A 17,875-nucleotide genomic window follows, 5' to 3' on the forward strand; every position below is an offset into this window, starting at 1 on the left:
TTTATAAGTGCGAAAAGGTTAAAAGTATAAATACTATTGATAAATATACTGATGTTTTTGTTTGACTCTGTGAACATTACCAAACATTATTTCCGACGTTTCGAGTGTTGATGCCGCCGATTTCAGTACAGTAAGTGCACAAAAAAATAAAAAGCCAAGCGAAAACTTAATGGTAGCAACGATAAATAAATCACAAAGGAAAGTAAAATGCTCCGCTGATTCAGAATATTTTATCACTTTATTAGTATATTGTGGACGTTACACTTTTAAAACACGACCTACTTGTAAGTATAAAGGAGATCATAGTGGTCAACGAAAGTTACTGGTAGGCGGGATCATATAATTATTTAGCTTTTTGCTGTTTATGTTTATAACAGAATAGAATTGCAAACTGTCCTAATTTTTGCTACCCTTTTTACACATACCCAACATATGGTTCAAAGGGTGCAAAGGCATGTCTCTAAGTACTTGTGGATCACGCTAGCAGGTGACATATTCAACTACTGCATCTAAACGAATCAATAAATTTTGTAGAGCCTGTAGATCTTCAGAAATTGGATGGTCTGCTGGCGTGATATCATTTGCTTCACATTTTGTAGTAAATGAAGTTTAAATCGGATGGTATGCTGCAAACTAGCTATCATTTTAGCAGATCGCGTATTTGTTTCAGTCCATCTGAGGCTCTAGAAGATCACATATTCGTTTCAAGAGATCTGGGGCCTTAATTGTCATCATATTTTGTACTGAGTACTGAATGAATCAATTTTATTGAGTTTATTGATTCGGGGAAATTGGATGATATACTGTTAGCTTGATATGCTAGCAGTTCGTTTCAGTCAATTTTAGGATCTATTTGACATTATATTTTATACTATAAATTAGCTGCAACATATGATGCTAATTAAAGCCTGAGATTGGCCGAAATGAATATCTATCATCAATAGGTTTTACAAAATTAATTAATTCTTTGCAAATTGACTATAAAACATGATGTCAAATAAGGTAAGTTGCAACTAATATAAGACCTGCTAGTATGATATCAAGCTAGCAGCATATAATTCGGCTTCTTCTGGAAGCAACAGATTCCACAAAATTAATTTGTTTACTGCAATTTTGCAACAAATTAGTTACAAAATATTATATGAGTTAGAGTTCGAGGTCGGCTAAAACGAATATACATTTGTGACCTGCCAGATGATATCCCTTGTACGCGTTCATGACAGGACCAAGCTTAACCCATGATTTTCTAATATTGGCTCAGTCATGGCAAATAGCTGGTTTGTCACTCAGGCCTTTAGGTAATTTCCTACATGAGACCAGTTCATCCAATTCCTTAAAATCTGCAGTCTACAAAATTAATTGATAGATGATAATTCATAAATGCGGATGTTGAGTATTTGATCTGTTAGCGTGGATACACATTTTCAATATTTCCTGAATAATGCTTGATGTTAGGGCTCAATTTCAATGGTCTAGGATTGTTTCCCTTCGATGCTTGACCACCGTAGCAAGGACGTAAAACTTTTAAGAAATCAAGACGTTTAAATTTGACAATAACTGCATCTATTTAATATGTACTCAACATATCTAACGCTGTTATTTCAGTACACGGAAACAGCATTTTTCTTCTTTGTAAAAGTAGTTGGTGCAGAAGTTGAATATTTAATAATTTTATCGATTTTTAATTTGCATATAGAGTTATTTTGGATTGTATGCATTAATAGTGAGCTTAATTCATACCAATAAATAATAAATACAAAAACGAATCATTGGATATCCTGTATCGATACTTACATGCATATATTACTATCCTGCAACCTTCTCAACAACCGGTAAATCTACTGTAAGAGGTCACTAAACTGGTGAAACGCATTGTGTCTTTACGGCACTACTTGAATTGGTACACTTTTGTACATAATTCAGAACTATACCAAAAATTGTACGTAGAATTGGTCATCAGTTAGCGTCCGGGTGTCAGTTTTTTCAGTCCGAAGGCGTTTTTCTGCTTTTTTTTTTAATTGTAATTGGTTTACCGGTTTAAAACTCCTTACTGTAAATTGTTTTACGATTAGTCGCGTATCCACAATACAAGGTGATTCTGATTATAACGTCATTTTTATTTGCTAAAAGTGGTCTTACATATAATAACTTTTCCAGCACACCAAATCATTGTATAGATAATAGGATTTTCATCAAGTTTTTTGTAACACTACCATTCTACGCCCATATGTACCGCTCCTTTATATTATTATATATTCGTATGTTTAGTTGTAGCTTTTTTTACTGGTGTATAGGGTTGTCAATTTATCAGATTTTCTAATTTAACGGTTCTTTTAAAACAGTTTATTATGCGTTTGTTATTGTTTTGGTTCTTCTACGTGATATACGTATGTGTGTATACTCAAACTGGAACAGCAGGGCGGCGTGGGTCATCCTCACTTTCTGCAATTAAACAATGTCAACTGTTTAGCATAAACATAATACGTTGCTTGTGGCCTCGCATATGGGATATCCTCTTTCGAACGGCATCTTTTTTAAAAAAGAATAAACGAAATGATAATGTATGTAGCATATGAATAAATGAAGACGTATAGGTACGTACCGTTAAAGGCGCGTGTGATCTCTTATCTCCCACAGTGCCCCTTGTTATTAGGTTTCTTTAACAAGCAATACTGTCTGGCAAATTGTATAATAACATGTAACAAGTTTGTACGACTGATTATTACGAATTATTAGTTAAGGTATGAAACTAAATTGCATCAAAACGCATTTTGTTGAGCGCAAACCCAAAAAAAAAATGTGTAAATAAAATTGTTAACAATTATGATGCTCACCCCATAAAAAGTTTTAATTGAACAGTAGTGTATGAAAATTGTCAAAATAATCAATTTTCAACCACCATAACTTTTTATGGGGGTGAGACTGCCACGAACTTTTTATGGTACAGTGGTGTGGAAGACCTCCTCTTTCGATCCCACCCACCCCATCATCTAGACATTTACCATAATTGTAGCAGTTATTTAAAATTTTCTCAGTTTTTCATGGAATGTCATAAGCTCATAAGTTAGAAACTTCGTATATGATATGTTATTTGGACCATTAAACTGTGATGGTGTTGTGCTCCTTTATTAATTTAAAAAAGCACCACAGTACCAAGCATGGTCACAGCTTGGCTCAAAATTTTCCAACATTGGACCTGGTTTGACACTGCAGAACGTGTCTGCTTGGCGTGCTTAGTCCACATTTATTACAGTTTTTGACGTTTGAAACGTTCTGCGATAATATTTTTTTTGGGTTGGTACTTGAAGATTGGCCGAACNAAATAATTTATAGTTAAGGAATTAGTTTTGTAGTCCGAGAAATCGGATGGCTGCTAGCTCAAAATTCCAGAAACCTAGAAAACCTAATACGCGTTTCGGCAACCCAAGGAGACACCTTGGGTTTCTAAACGTGGGGTTTGCTTATATTAAAGGTACCTATGTTTAACGTATAAAAGTATAAATACTATTGATAAATATACTGATGTTTTTGTTTGACTATGTGAACATTACCAAACATTATTTCCGACGTTTCGAGTGTTGATGCCGCCGATTTCAGTACAGTAAGTGCACAAAAAAATAAAAAGCCAAGCGAAAACTTAATGGTAGCAACGATAAATAAATCACAAAGGAAAGTAAAATGCTCCGCTGATTCAGAATATTTTATCACTTTATTAGTATATTGTGGACGTTACACTTTTAAAACACGACCTACTTGTAAGTATAAAGGAGATCATAGTGGTCAACGAAAGTTACTGGTAGGCGGGATCATATAATTATTTAGCTTTTTGCTGTTTATGTTTATAACAGAATAGAATTGCAAACTGTCCTAATTTTTGCTACCCTTTTTACACATACCCAACATATGGTTCAAAGGGTGCAAAGGCATGTCTCTAAGTACTTGTGGATCACGCTAGCAGGTGACATATTCAACTACTGCATCTAAACGAATCAATAAATTTTGTAGAGCCTGTAGATCTTCAGAAATTGGATGGTCTGCTGGCGTGATATCATTTGCTTCACATTTTGTAGTAAATGAAGTTTAAATCGGATGGTATGCTGCAAACTAGCTATCATTTTAGCAGATCGCGTATTTGTTTCAGTCCATCTGAGGCTCTAGAAGATCACATATTCGTTTCAAGAGATCTGGGGCCTTAATTGTCATCATATTTTGTACTGAGTACTGAATGAATCAATTTTATTGAGTTTATTGATTCGGGGAAATTGGATGATATACTGTTAGCTTGATATGCTAGCAGTTCGTTTCAGTCAATTTTAGGATCTATTTGACATTATATTTTATACTATAAATTAGCTGCAACATATGATGCTAATTAAAGCCTGAGATTGGCCGAAATGAATATCTATCATCAATAGGTTTTACAAAATTAATTAATTCTTTGCAAATTGACTATAAAACATGATGTCAAATAAGGTAAGTTGCAACTAATATAAGACCTGCTAGTATGATATCAAGCTAGCAGCATATAATTCGGCTTCTTCTGGAAGCAACAGATTCCACAAAATTAATTTGTTTACTGCAATTTTGCAACAAATTAGTTACAAAATATTATATGAGTTAGAGTTCGAGGTCGGCTAAAACGAATATACATTTGTGACCTGCCAGATGATATCCCTTGTACGCGTTCATGACAGGACCAAGCTTAACCCATGATTTTCTAATATTGGCTCAGTCATGGCAAATAGCTGGTTTGTCACTCAGGCCTTTAGGTAATTTCCTACATGAGACCAGTTCATCCAATTCCTTAAAATCTGCAGTCTACAAAATTAATTGATAGATGATAATTCATAAATGCGGATGTTGAGTATTTGATCTGTTAGCGTGGATACACATTTTCAATATTTCCTGAATAATGCTTGATGTTAGGGCTCAATTTCAATGGTCTAGGATTGTTTCCCTTCGATGCTTGACCACCGTAGCAAGGACGTAAAACTTTTAAGAAATCAAGACGTTTAAATTTGACAATAACTGCATCTATTTAATATGTACTCAACATATCTAACGCTGTTATTTCAGTACACGGAAACAGCATTTTTCTTCTTTGTAAAAGTAGTTGGTGCAGAAGTTGAATATTTAATAATTTTATCGATTTTTAATTTGCATATAGAGTTATTTTGGATTGTATGCATTAATAGTGAGCTTAATTCATACCAATAAATAATAAATACAAAAACGAATCATTGGATATCCTGTATCGATACTTACATGCATATATTACTATCCTGCAACCTTCTCAACAACCGGTAAATCTACTGTAAGAGGTCACTAAACTGGTGAAACGCATTGTGTCTTTACGGCACTACTTGAATTGGTACACTTTTGTACATAATTCAGAACTATACCAAAAATTGTACGTAGAATTGGTCATCAGTTAGCGTCCGGGTGTCAGTTTTTTCAGTCCGAAGGCGTTTTTCTGCTTTTTTTTTTAATTGTAATTGGTTTACCGGTTTAAAACTCCTTACTGTAAATTGTTTTACGATTAGTCGCGTATCCACAATACAAGGTGATTCTGATTATAACGTCATTTTTATTTGCTAAAAGTGGTCTTACATATAATAACTTTTCCAGCACACCAAATCATTGTATAGATAATAGGATTTTCATCAAGTTTTTTGTAACACTACCATTCTACTACTCAATTGTAATTACTCAATAAAAAAGATTTGAAATTGTTAGGATATCGAATGTAGGAATCTAGGAGTAATACTGTAGAATCCGCTTATAATGACATCGAAGGAAGATGGACTGAACACGTCATACTAAGCGAGCCTCATACAAAACATAGTCTTAGAAAATAAACAACTGCCTATTTTGGTTAGTTTTTTAAGTTTAATAGAGAGAAAAACTACCAATTGTATATATTTATTGACAGAAAAAGAAAAAGAACGATGAATTGTAATATCAATATACAGTTAGAAGGTCAGAAAAATGAGCCAAAAAGGTTATTATTAATCATTTGGGTCACTATAGCCGGATATGATTTCTTGAGAATCAGTCATAATAAACGATATGTCATTTTAAACGGAGTCATTATACCCAAACTTTCCTATAGAGAACTTAATATGAAAAACAAAACTTAACAGTGCAATTGCTTCATATAAAGCGGTTAGTGAATATAGGCGGAGTCATAATAAACGAATTTCACTGTAGGTACATTTGTATTTAAAATACTGAAGAGAGTATACCTACCTAGTTCCGGCATTATGATATATGCATATAATAATAATATCATTTAAATTTAATCTTTTGTCTGCTGTAATTCACATTCAATTCTGACAGTTATTCTTTACTTACATTACCGTTACATTTCTTCCCTTAACGATTATTTCGTTAATTATAAATTTTATGTGATTGAGATTTGGTTAAGAGTATAATGTTGATTATTTTGCATTTACTTTCAAAGGCAAAGAAGCCACATGAATTTGCAAGCTAGTGCACGATCATTTAAACCGTTACTTGACGGTTGCTGTATTGCTATCGACTTGTTGCTACTTGGTCATCGTAATAACAAAACTTCTGTATGGCTGCATAATGTTTTATAAACAAAACACGTTTCTTGATCCACAGTATCATATCATGTACCTACATAAGTGTGTGACAACTAACACTGTATGAAACGATAGCAAAAAGTTATTACATTTTAAATAAGCACAAGGAAAAAATCACAAACTGAATTCTAAATTTTAAAAAAATATATTTAAAAAAATAACTTTCGTTAATGGGGTAATAGACAAGCACAAATGATAAAATAAGTATCAGTTTGAAATTTTTGCCAAAAATTGAGAAATATGAAAACAAACAAAATAACTCAAACCCCAACGTCAAAACACGACACTGTAGTTGTCCGAAGCACTTTTCGGTAACAAGGTTACCTTCTTCAGTGACTGAAGTTCACTTTAAACATCTTTCTTATGGAAAAGAAGACATTTGAAAATGAAATTAATAACTTTAGAAATTGAAGTAATCTTTAATGCCACAAACGAAGAAAAGTTTTGAAAATATCTCCAAAGTCTAGTGAATTTTTCGTCGTCGGTAAGATTGGGTAGTGTCGGATTCCCGAAAAAGTGTCGTCCTTTACCGACTAAAATCCCTCTACCTCAGGTCGTTTTGGGACCATGTCAAGTCCTGTTCAGCCGTACATACTTATGTAAAGTAACTTTTTGATACTGTGTGCTAACAATAACTAAACTACTGATTCTCGTATTGAATTAATTATAATTATCTTTACCAAATTATGATTAGAAAGAAGGAAACACAGGATTCTCATTAATGATCGAATAGTAAAAAGAAGTGTAAATCTATGTGTATACTTTTTGTGATCACTCTTCATCCAATTTGTACGTAACACTGTCTTCTTTATGAAACCCAATATACGTTTACTTTTTTGAGTAATCTTATTAAAAGTTCATCAGTTTTAAGTTCTACATGTCGATGTTAAATAGTAGACCAGGGGAAAAGTGGATCCTATATGTACGTAAAACTGGCCACCTCTGCCCTGAGTATAAGGAAAGCCACAGTTGATTCAGGTATTTCCCCCTTTCAAGAGTAAGAAAGTTTTATCGTCAAACTTTAAATAGGTCTTGAAAATAGGTACATTTTGCAAATTTCCTGGAATTTTTGGATGATTTTTGATCACGTTTGGGTCCTTTCCGAAATAGAAATTTCTATTAAGGGATAGCTACTTAAACATATAAAAAAAAATGAAGAAAATTATGTATTTCATGAAGAGAAAAATAGTCCCCTTCAACGTAACAAATTATATGTAGATAATAATTTATTGTCCTGTAATACTGAATGTGGGTGTAATTGTCAACCAAAAAAAGGGAAATTACATCCGCCGTCAGGACGAACGTAGGTAAAAGCCAATAAATTTTTAGGTTCTGCAATAGTCAGATGGGTGGTAAAAGCACGTGAATTGGATTACAAAGTATTTGTAATGCCCAGTACTAAATATAATATATGTTCGTGCTTGCGTGTTTAGGCACATGTCTGAAAATCGGCTTACCTGTCTAGAAATAGTTACTACAAAAACGATTAAATCAATATTAGCAATGGCAAAATTGAGTTAACTCGATTAATTTGTTCTTACCTACAATAAAAGCATCATCTTTTAATTGTAGTTGCTGCCACTAAGTGTTTTTGAAAATATAATAACTAATTGATTGTATATCTGTATTCGTAAGAAATGATCCACGAAAGGATTTTTTATGGTATTAATTGTAAGACGTGAAAGACCCTTAAAAAAAGTTTTGTCTATCTGTACGAGTGAGTCTTCGAAACACTGAATTATGGATATGTGTAGGAGATTGTCAGGAATAATCTATACTACGTCTTTAAATTCTTTATTGGTTATAACAATTATATTGTAGAAATAAATAGAAATTTAACATTGCTGTAAAAGGGAATCCTTATCCTTTGACATCAGTATTTACTTTTTTATTAGTTCTGTTTGAATGAGGTATAAAAAGCCTTCTTAATTTATAGGATAACGAGTTACATTGAACTTTTTAATTAAATTTCTTACGTAATGAGCTACAAAGTTTTATAATTACAATTACAGTTTTAAAATAAAAACATAATTAAGTCGAAAAATAGACGATGATGCCGTACTTTGCTTTAACTTTTCCTTACGAAATTCAATTGTTTTATTTATTAAAATTGTTGATAATGAAAAAATTGCTCCTTATCTTAGTAAAATAGTCGTTGTTATTTTATATGATTTTACGAATATTTGAGCTGTCTGAATATTATTGAAGTGAAAGCTTTTGAATCTCGAAACCATCGACAGGTTTCAACATGTTTTCCTACCTGCCTGATGTATGCTTGCTTTGTTTTATTACATTGTACATCACTGGTGGATTTTTCGGGTCCCAAGCCAGTCAAATATTTGATAAGCATCATATTATACCTTTAAATTTCTCGTTCTCATATTTTAAGTCTGTTGTAAAGGAAACTATTAATTTGAAGAGAAAAAATATAGGAATTCAAGTATCATGCAGCTTACGATTACTAAAGTATTTTTTTTACTTATTATTAGTTAGCTTAACCACTAAAAGTCTGCGTAAGTCCAGTTTAATTGTTATCAAAAGTTCTCAAAATAGATAAAGATAATGTTAATTGACCTTAACCCATTTACGTATCTTATGTTAACCTTATTTTTACAGCAACTGAAATTTCAATTCGGTAATCCATATTTTTTAATTTGAAAGTGTTTTTAGGCTGTTTGAAAATAGTAACGTGACTAGTGTCGGGTATCGTCAATGAAAGTTAATGAGACACAACAACAATAATTATCTATCTTTATTAGTCAGCATGTAGTTATGATAACTCACAAGAATAATATCTTGGGAAAATGTGTTAACTTATATGTGGGAGGCTCTTTTAATAGAATTATCAGTCAGTTTATTTTTATAAAAAATGTTTCGGTTTGTTTTTCTAGGGTAAGGGAACTTAAGTTTTCAAAAACCCGAAAATATGAGGACTATGTCTTCATTTTGCTATACATCTCATAAATCAGCACAGCATCCTTTTGAAAATTTGTTTCGACTTATTAAAGACGTTGAAAATATTTCCTGATGATAAGTTGAATGAAATACATTAATCGAATTGTTTGTAAATACTTGTCAGTTTGGACCCATATGCAAAATTATCGTTTCACAATCATTTTTGCTGTTACGTTCGTAGTACATGCGGGTTTTATCTTTACTACAAATCTTTATGCTTCTACGTAATTTAAACACTGACAGCTGCGCAAAAAAAAATTAATGTGATGCGTTATACATAAATTATTCACAATCAGAAAAATTGGTTTGCTACTAATGCATACTATTACTTATCTGTACTTTAAAAACGGGAAAGTATACATATTATAAATTGGATCTGTTTGTTATTTGTAACATATCGTCATCATTAATCATTTTGAAAATTAATGATGAACAGTCATGAGGTGTTAAATATAATTTCAGGAACTTGTAATTTCAACATTTTCAGTTTTTTACGACCACTTGCGTGTGGTAACGTAGAGAAATAATTGCAGCCGTGCAAAAATTCTGATATAAATTAATTAAAATAATTGCTACAAGGTCCTTGTAGGTATATGCTCTGTAAAATTATGTAAATTAGGGTTAGAATATTATGTAAGCAAAAGTCTTTTTTAACGAATTACATTTGAAATATTCACTATCCTGTAGAATCTCAGGCTCACTTACATTGATATTAATAGTCGAATCGCTCGAATATACTATTCGAAATCTCCGAAACGTATAGTCACAAGTTGAAATTTTATACGAAATATTTTCACTCAGTAAATGTAAAATACGGACAAATATTGTTCATACGTGCATTTAAGAAATTTCATACGGAAGTCATAAAATTGACGTTGTTAGGTTTTCGCCAGTCATTTACTTTTCGTGCTGTTTTTAAAATAAATCAAAACGTACTTCAGGTTAATAAGGGAATTGTTGCAACGAAATTTTGAGTTTCTTTGATATTTTAGCGTTAGCAAATAATAATAAGAATTAGCAGTACAATTACGATAAACTATGTGTATGGCATGCCGAAAAATGTTCTATTTCTGTACTCTTGTGTAATTTTGGGAACAAGACGTACCACGGTAATAACTTGAAATTTTAATGAGTAATTGAAGGCTAAAATACATACATAATGTAATATTCTATTAGACTCTATTTAATCTGCACAAGTTTGTTATTTATGATAAGCAAAAAGGTAGAGAAAAGCTATGAAAATTGAACTGAAATCAAAAAAAACTCAAAGTACCAACTGGCAAACAATTTTAGAGACAAAAAATTAGCAAGGATATATAAGAAACAGCGTGTTTATAATTTTCTAGAAAATTACAGCATTGATATTTATGCTGTTTCCCAGTTTTATTTTTTATTCTTCAACTTTTAATTTTTGTTTTTTGATAACTTGATCCTTAATATTGTGTTCCCGTTTCAAGAGGAATAGGAACCATAGAATGGGAATGGGTTTTGTAGTAACTTATTGTTTGTTTTGTTACAGATATTATGGTCAGGAAAAAGAATATAACATATTAGTTATGGACTTGTTGGGGCCATCACTCGAGGATCTGTTCAATTTCTGTTCACGAAGATTCACAATCAAAACGGTCCTGATGTTGGCTGATCAAATGATTGGCCGCATCGAATACGTCCACTGTAAATCGTTCATTCATCGGGACATCAAACCGGACAATTTCCTTATGGGCATCGGTCGTCACTGTAACAAACTCTTCTTAATTGACTTTGGACTGGCGAAAAAGTTCCGAGACGCCCGGACACGTTGTCACATTGCGTATCGTGAAGACAAAAATCTCACGGGAACCGCTCGCTATGCCAGCATCAACGCCCATCTCGGAATCGAACAGTCTCGCAGGGACGACATGGAGAGTCTCGGTTATGTGCTTATGTATTTCAACCGCGGCTCGTTACCCTGGCAAGGGCTTAAGGCTGCAACCAAGAAACAGAAATACGAAAAAATCAGCGAAAAGAAAATGTCCACACCCGTAGAAGTACTATGCAAAGTAGGTTTGACCATGCAAAAAAACTTATTTACTTAATAATTTCCTGTGAAATGAGTTTTTGGTTCTCCTTTGCTTGATTTCATTTCATTTACCTGTATGAACCTTCATTTCCTTTTTCTTTTTCCCATTATTAACACTGTCTCTTACTTATTCACTCCTCCATCGTATTTTGTAAAGAAATTCACCTCCCATGTTTGTTTCCCTTTTTTGATCATGATAATGAGTGCTATGTTATAGCCTCACATTTTCAAAATAATTACTCCATTTGAAAAGGATAAAATGTGAGTAGAATCTCAAGCATGTGAACCTCTACTGTTTTTTCCTGAAAGGCTCTGCTCACGCCTTAATTACCAACTCAGATTTTTGTATGCATAGTCGAAAGTATCTGTTGACTGTACTGACTGCCCATAGGACTCCTATTGTTCTTAGTACATTCATTTCTGTACACAAGAACCTGAGTAGGTACTCAAGATGCGAGTAGATCCTCAAAAAAAAAGGAGTAGACACACATCATTGTGATATTTCTCACACTTTTATACATTTCAAATGGAGTGGTAACTTTAAACATGTGGGATTATACGAAGCACTCAACTTTATGTTACCACTTTTTATAAGTTATTGCTACCATGGGGAACATTTTTAATATGACTATTCTTGATAACTAAAACTTCTTATTTTTTATAGGGATTTCCAGCAGAATTTTCGATGTATCTCAATTACTGTCGCGGTCTCAGATTCGAGGAGGCTCCCGACTACATGTACCTTAGACAACTGTTCCGTATATTGTTCAGGACCCTGAACCACCAATACGACTACACATACGACTGGACGATGCTTAAACAAAAGGCCGCCCAGACGGCCGGCGTCGTGGGAGCGTCTGCTCAACCATCAACTTCACAAACTATCACTCAGCAACCCGGTAAGTAATCCAGCCCTCAAATAAAGTGACGGGGGAAAAAGACAAAAAAAAACATCTATAATAATAAATAATTATCTAACACACGATACACTCAATGATTTCTTCGTTGTCTGTATGTTTGTACTTTTTGAGTGTGCGGTGTCGAGAAGGCGGAAACACCCTGTATATTCTTAACGGTGACAAGAATATCTATATATATTTATCGTGTATTATAACGTGTCTTTTGTATTATATATTATAAGTAATAACAACTGTACTGTCTGATATTAATTTTTAATTAATAATGGCTGGGTTGAGGTGGTGTTTTAAGCCGTTTTATGTTAAAATATAAATTTGTGTGTAAATAAATGCTTCAGTAAATTGTTTTTATGATTAACAACCTAAGGAGTAAATGAGTTACTAATTTTTTCTTATTCTCGACTGAATATAGAAGTTTAAAAATGAACTGATTAAACTAAAACTACTAAAATTATTTATTTATACACTTATTAACACATAGTAACATGTGAACAAAAATTTACTGTAACGTATTTTTTTTTATTTCTAGGAGAAAAAGTTGATCATTAAAAACCTAGAAACACAACTTCAATCCAGTACATGATAAACAAAAACGTCGTTTATTCTGTTTACAATAACGTGTTTGATAAAGACTAAAGAAAAAAGGCGATTGAAAAGTTTTAAACAGTTTTGTTTAAAAAATAATGCATATATTAGATTTTTGTATGATTTTTCTTTGGTTTTTATCGTTATTTTAGTGAGTTAATAAGTTGAATTGCGACCTGTATTTGTACTTTTTGAAATGAGAATGTAATGTTGGCGACTTTTCAGCTAAAGATAACGAAAAAGAAAAGAATCAGAACTCGACGAAGGCTACTGCACATACATACAATCACGGCTCCGTTTGCGAAATAAATAAACCTGTTAAAGGTCATTGAGTTGATGAACATCCCGTTGTTACCAATTCTGTTTTTGTTTTCCTGTATTTGTACCATTTTTGATTAGAGCTACATAAATCGAACCATTGTTAAAAATTTGTTTTTATTTTCGTCAACACACTGATTCTTCTTTCAAAACTTAATCAAACACAATTTATTACTTTTCTTTTAACGTTACTATACTCTCCAATACTTTATTCTATCGTAATATCAAAATTAAAGTTGTTCGATATCTTTGTATGTAGTTCTGAGCAGTATATTCTGGTTGCATTTTAGTATTTGGGTGCTTACCAGGGGTGTGATACCTCATTGCGAAGTTCATGAGTAGAGGATCAGAGAAGTCAAAATCCGTTGTCAGAAACGTTAGCATTATATCTCAATAATTATTTATTGGGTAGCATCAGTTACTATGATAAATAATTAGTTAGCTCTGACCGTTATGCCATTGAGTTGAGGTGAAAGAGTAGGTCAGTATTGTTATTCTAGCTTAGTTTAAGCCATTTGTCATAGGTATTATTAACCTTTTAAGCCTTTCGCGACATCTTTGCTGTGGTAAGGGACAAAACACAGTTTTGTCTAATACTTACAATTAAACCGGTGGATTCCGTCATGAGCGACCTTCACACTTGTGTTCCTCTACTCATGGGCTTTCTAATGAGGGCCAATTCATCGCTGCCCTTATAGTCTTGTAAAATTATGTTTTCTCAGAAGTAATATTATTTATAAGTGCGAAAAGGTGAAAATTAGTCAACATTGTGCCATTTTTAGTTTGTAGTAATGTAAGTTACAAATAAATATTGTAACGGTTCATTCTTTTTAAGAAAGTACTTTACTTTTTATGAAAGTTCTTTAATTGCAACAGAAATTTTCATTGCATAAATACAAAGAAATCAAACAATTTTTACTTACATACATCATTACATGAAACATTTATTTATTTAATTTATTTCCTTTACACTTTTTTTTTTTAATTCGTACATTTCTTTCGCTTTGCTTTTCAAACCTTATTTTTATTTCAGGCCTACCAGTCGTAACAAAAATTCTGTGATGTGCAACACCAAGGCTAACTGTTAGTTTTCATCCTTGCAACATTATAGTGTCCATTACAAAATCTTAACATAATTAAAAAAATGTTTTCTTTTTAGCAACATTTTTTTTTTTGGGTGATTATCATATCTTATATAAATGCTAACTTTTTTGGGACATATACACAATAGACGTGAACAGCAAGTGTGAAAGTTTTATTTTCCTTTTTATTTCAAACATTCAAGAATGGGTTTTCGTTACGTTTATTAATGTTTGAGAAGTTTTTAGTAAGGTACTTTTTCATCAAGACATTTGGAAAATTTTTCTCTGCGTTCTTACAAGTTAATTTTCACTAAGCTGACTATATATAAGGACGAAGAAAAATTAATGAAAAAGGAAATGGTACAACTAATATTCTAGCTATCCTAGTTAAATTTAGGACATCGTACCCTTCTTAATGTTTTCATCAATATTTTGTCATGGTTGCGCTCTTAGTAAAAAATGACTAGAGTAGCAAAAATTTGGCGATTTTTCGTAAAATATCTCAAACTACCCAAATTTAGGAATCTAGGAAAGACATGAATGTTAATACAATTAAAAAAAGTTGTTGAAAACTTTAAGTAGATACGCTTTTAAAAGGGCTAGCTAACATTTTAGTTGCACTCATTTCATTTTTCATCAATTTTCAGAGTAATTTTCTTACATTTGCTGTTCATATTAAAAATAAAGTACAAAAGAATGTAGGTATACTGAACGATGTATATAGACATTCTTTTAAAGGAAAATAGTTACTAATCTGCTAATATTTCAATTATGAGGGATGAAAACTAATTGGATTGTTGCATGGTGGGTTTAATTATATGTTAAAAAAAGTTCGTAAAACCAAGTGCACGTTCTTGGTGGGTGAATAACGAGGTGTTTATTTTTAGGCAATCGCTAACCATTTCATCTTTTCCACCAGTCATACCGACATCACCGACTGGATCGAACCAACAACATTTTAACAGTTGGTTAAATTTTTTCTTGTGACGTTTGTCCTCATTTTGAAAACAAAATATATATATAAATATTGTAATAATCATTAGGGAATACAATACTAATTTCTTTTTCTTTTTGTTCCATAATGATGGTCTGTTTACGCACGTCAACAAAAAATGACGAACTTATTAAGTACATGTAATAACAAGCAAAACAAATTGAAAAATGAATTATTACTATAATAATAATATTAATAATGATTACTAATTTCTAGGGATGGGAGTGTTTATGGGTGTGAGAGTGTATAAGTGTTGACGAATTTGTGTGTGTATTTGAATCGGTATCAGCAACTTTTCGGGAGCGAATGTCATGAGTGATTTGCAAGTCTGGCTGTCAATATTTAATAAGTATAGTAGTAACTTAAGTGATATGTATGTTTTGTTTGAAGTACTTGTAAACGTTATAAATATTAGATGCTAATTCGGATGTGGAATTTCCTCACTAACCTACAAAGAACCAAAGGTTTCAAGTGCTACATTGTAAAAAGACTGTGATCATCCCTTTTATGGAATTTTTTATAATGTAGTAGCACTGCCCTTTTAACGACAAAAATGAGGATACTGTCATACATTATAAGGGCTGATAATAAAATTAAAAAAAGAAAAATAGCGTTGCACTTCTCTCGTGAACATTTATTATCATATTATCAAATATTCGGGAGGTAGTATTTGCAACATAAGAAATAAAGAAAGCCCTTCAAGAACACTCACAGTTATTTCAACTTGATTCAGTGACCGAAATTGAAAAATGTATTAATCTTATAGAATTAAAAAAAAAAGTCTTGTCAAATTAATTTAACGATACTTGTTTTTATACTGGAACTAATAACGTTTCGGTGATCTTTTATTAGGTAGCTGAAAGTAAATAATTACAATTTTAAAATTAATATGTCATAAATGATTCGTTATAGGTGAAAGGTTTGATTTATAGAAAAGAAATCGTCAGCTTCATAATGCATATGATTGTGATATTTTTTACATCGCATCTATCGTTTCGTATTCTTTTTGTCTAACGATATTTAGGTAGAATTTTATTTTATATTTACTTTAAAAAAATGTCATTCTTAACTTATTCCCGTATCGGTGCGAAATGTCGGCCATATACTGAGATTTTATTAAATAATTTGATTGTTAGTAGTACTTGGACATCAGTGCAGTCAAAAAAGAAATAACATATTGTATATAAAAATTTGTACAGATAATGTGAGCATTTTTTCGTATTATTCCAATAAAGATACTATTTGGTATTTTTTTTAAAGAGGTACTGAATATATTATCAAAACTAACACTATGGCACTTTATACTAATAATGTTTAATTACTAATATGTAAATAATTTAGTATCAAATTTATGCGACAATTCTATTAAATTAATTGCTTCTCTTGCAAGCTCTTTGACAAGTTGAAATAAATGTTGGAATGTGGTGAAATTTTCAAACGAAAATAAACAACAAATGTACAAAGTAACTGTCTGATTGAAAGGTATTTGTCTCTTTTTAACTTGGGGTTTGTCCTAAACGGATAACGTTATTTTTTCTATTGTAAGATTTGGTGATAATATATAGCGATGTGTTTTATGTTTAACTAAATAAATACTGGTCTCGTATATATATTTTAACGGATAATGATAATAATTTAAAGGTGTTTCGTTCAATCGAATTTAAAACGATTGTACGATTTACCCTGTATACGGTTAATTTAGTTCGCTTTAATTGCCCATCAACATATAAAAGTGAACTGCAACATACGAAAAGAAATCATTTGACAACTGTTTTTAGTTCATTACTAAAATAACAAAAAAGTTAGTTGCATGTTTGTAAATTGTTTTACAAATAATGTAAAATAATATTTCTTCCTGTAGCTGCAGAATGTTGAGGTACTGCCATGGACGTGGCGCTGCTCGTGACCAGCGTCCGCGTCTCTCTTTCCTTAAAACCTACCGTTGGCCAATATGTAAAAGATTATTTTTTAGTTTCTTTTGTATGTTTAGTGGTTATTACAATAGTTTAAGGCTTTCGCCTATTATAATAAGTTTGATAACAGAATTCAATTTGTAAAGGAACTGTTAAAACTTAAACAAGAATAAATTCTAAAAGTACACTACGAGTTTTATTTAGCCAATAAAAGAAAGAATTTTTTTGGTCAAATCCAGTTTGAAAATAGCCCTCTGCTAAGCCCTAACTTGGTGTTAATACCTCCAAAAGTAAAGATTACTTAGTAATATTCATAGTTTAACTACATATTTTGTTTTATTTAACTATTAGTTCTGCAGCAGTTCTTTATTTAAATTAAATAATTAGAATTAGAAATATGTATGTACTAAAATTTTGCAATGTAAGGTACATTTTCATCAAGAC

General features: G+C 31.8%; 1 protein-coding gene across 7 annotated transcripts in view; it reads left to right on the forward strand.

Annotated features, from left to right (window-relative positions):
• Positions 1-17,618, forward strand: part of LOC108745253 (casein kinase I) — a 33,051-nt gene extending 15,433 nt beyond the window's left edge. For 2 of the 7 annotated variants that reach the window (XM_025981519.1, XM_018481394.2), the window contains exons 3-5: positions 11,083-11,602; positions 12,287-12,521; positions 13,350-17,618. In XM_025981519.1, coding sequence (XP_025837304.1) covers positions 11,083-11,602; positions 12,287-12,521; positions 13,350-13,456 — 862 coding nt within the window. In that variant the 3' untranslated portion in view covers positions 13,457-17,618. Of the gene's footprint in view, positions 1-11,082; positions 11,603-12,286; positions 12,522-13,068 lie in introns of all 7 variants that reach the window. The other 5 variants (XR_003232550.1, XM_018481395.2, XM_018481397.2 and 2 more) reach the window with 5 other exon arrangements.
• Positions 17,619-17,875: the final 257 nt, after the last annotated feature.

The sequence above is a fragment of the Agrilus planipennis genome, unplaced genomic scaffold, assembly GCF_000699045.2.
Source record: "Agrilus planipennis isolate EAB-ADULT unplaced genomic scaffold, Apla_2.0 scaffold38, whole genome shotgun sequence".
Classification (NCBI taxonomy): domain Eukaryota; kingdom Metazoa; phylum Arthropoda; class Insecta; order Coleoptera; family Buprestidae; genus Agrilus; species Agrilus planipennis.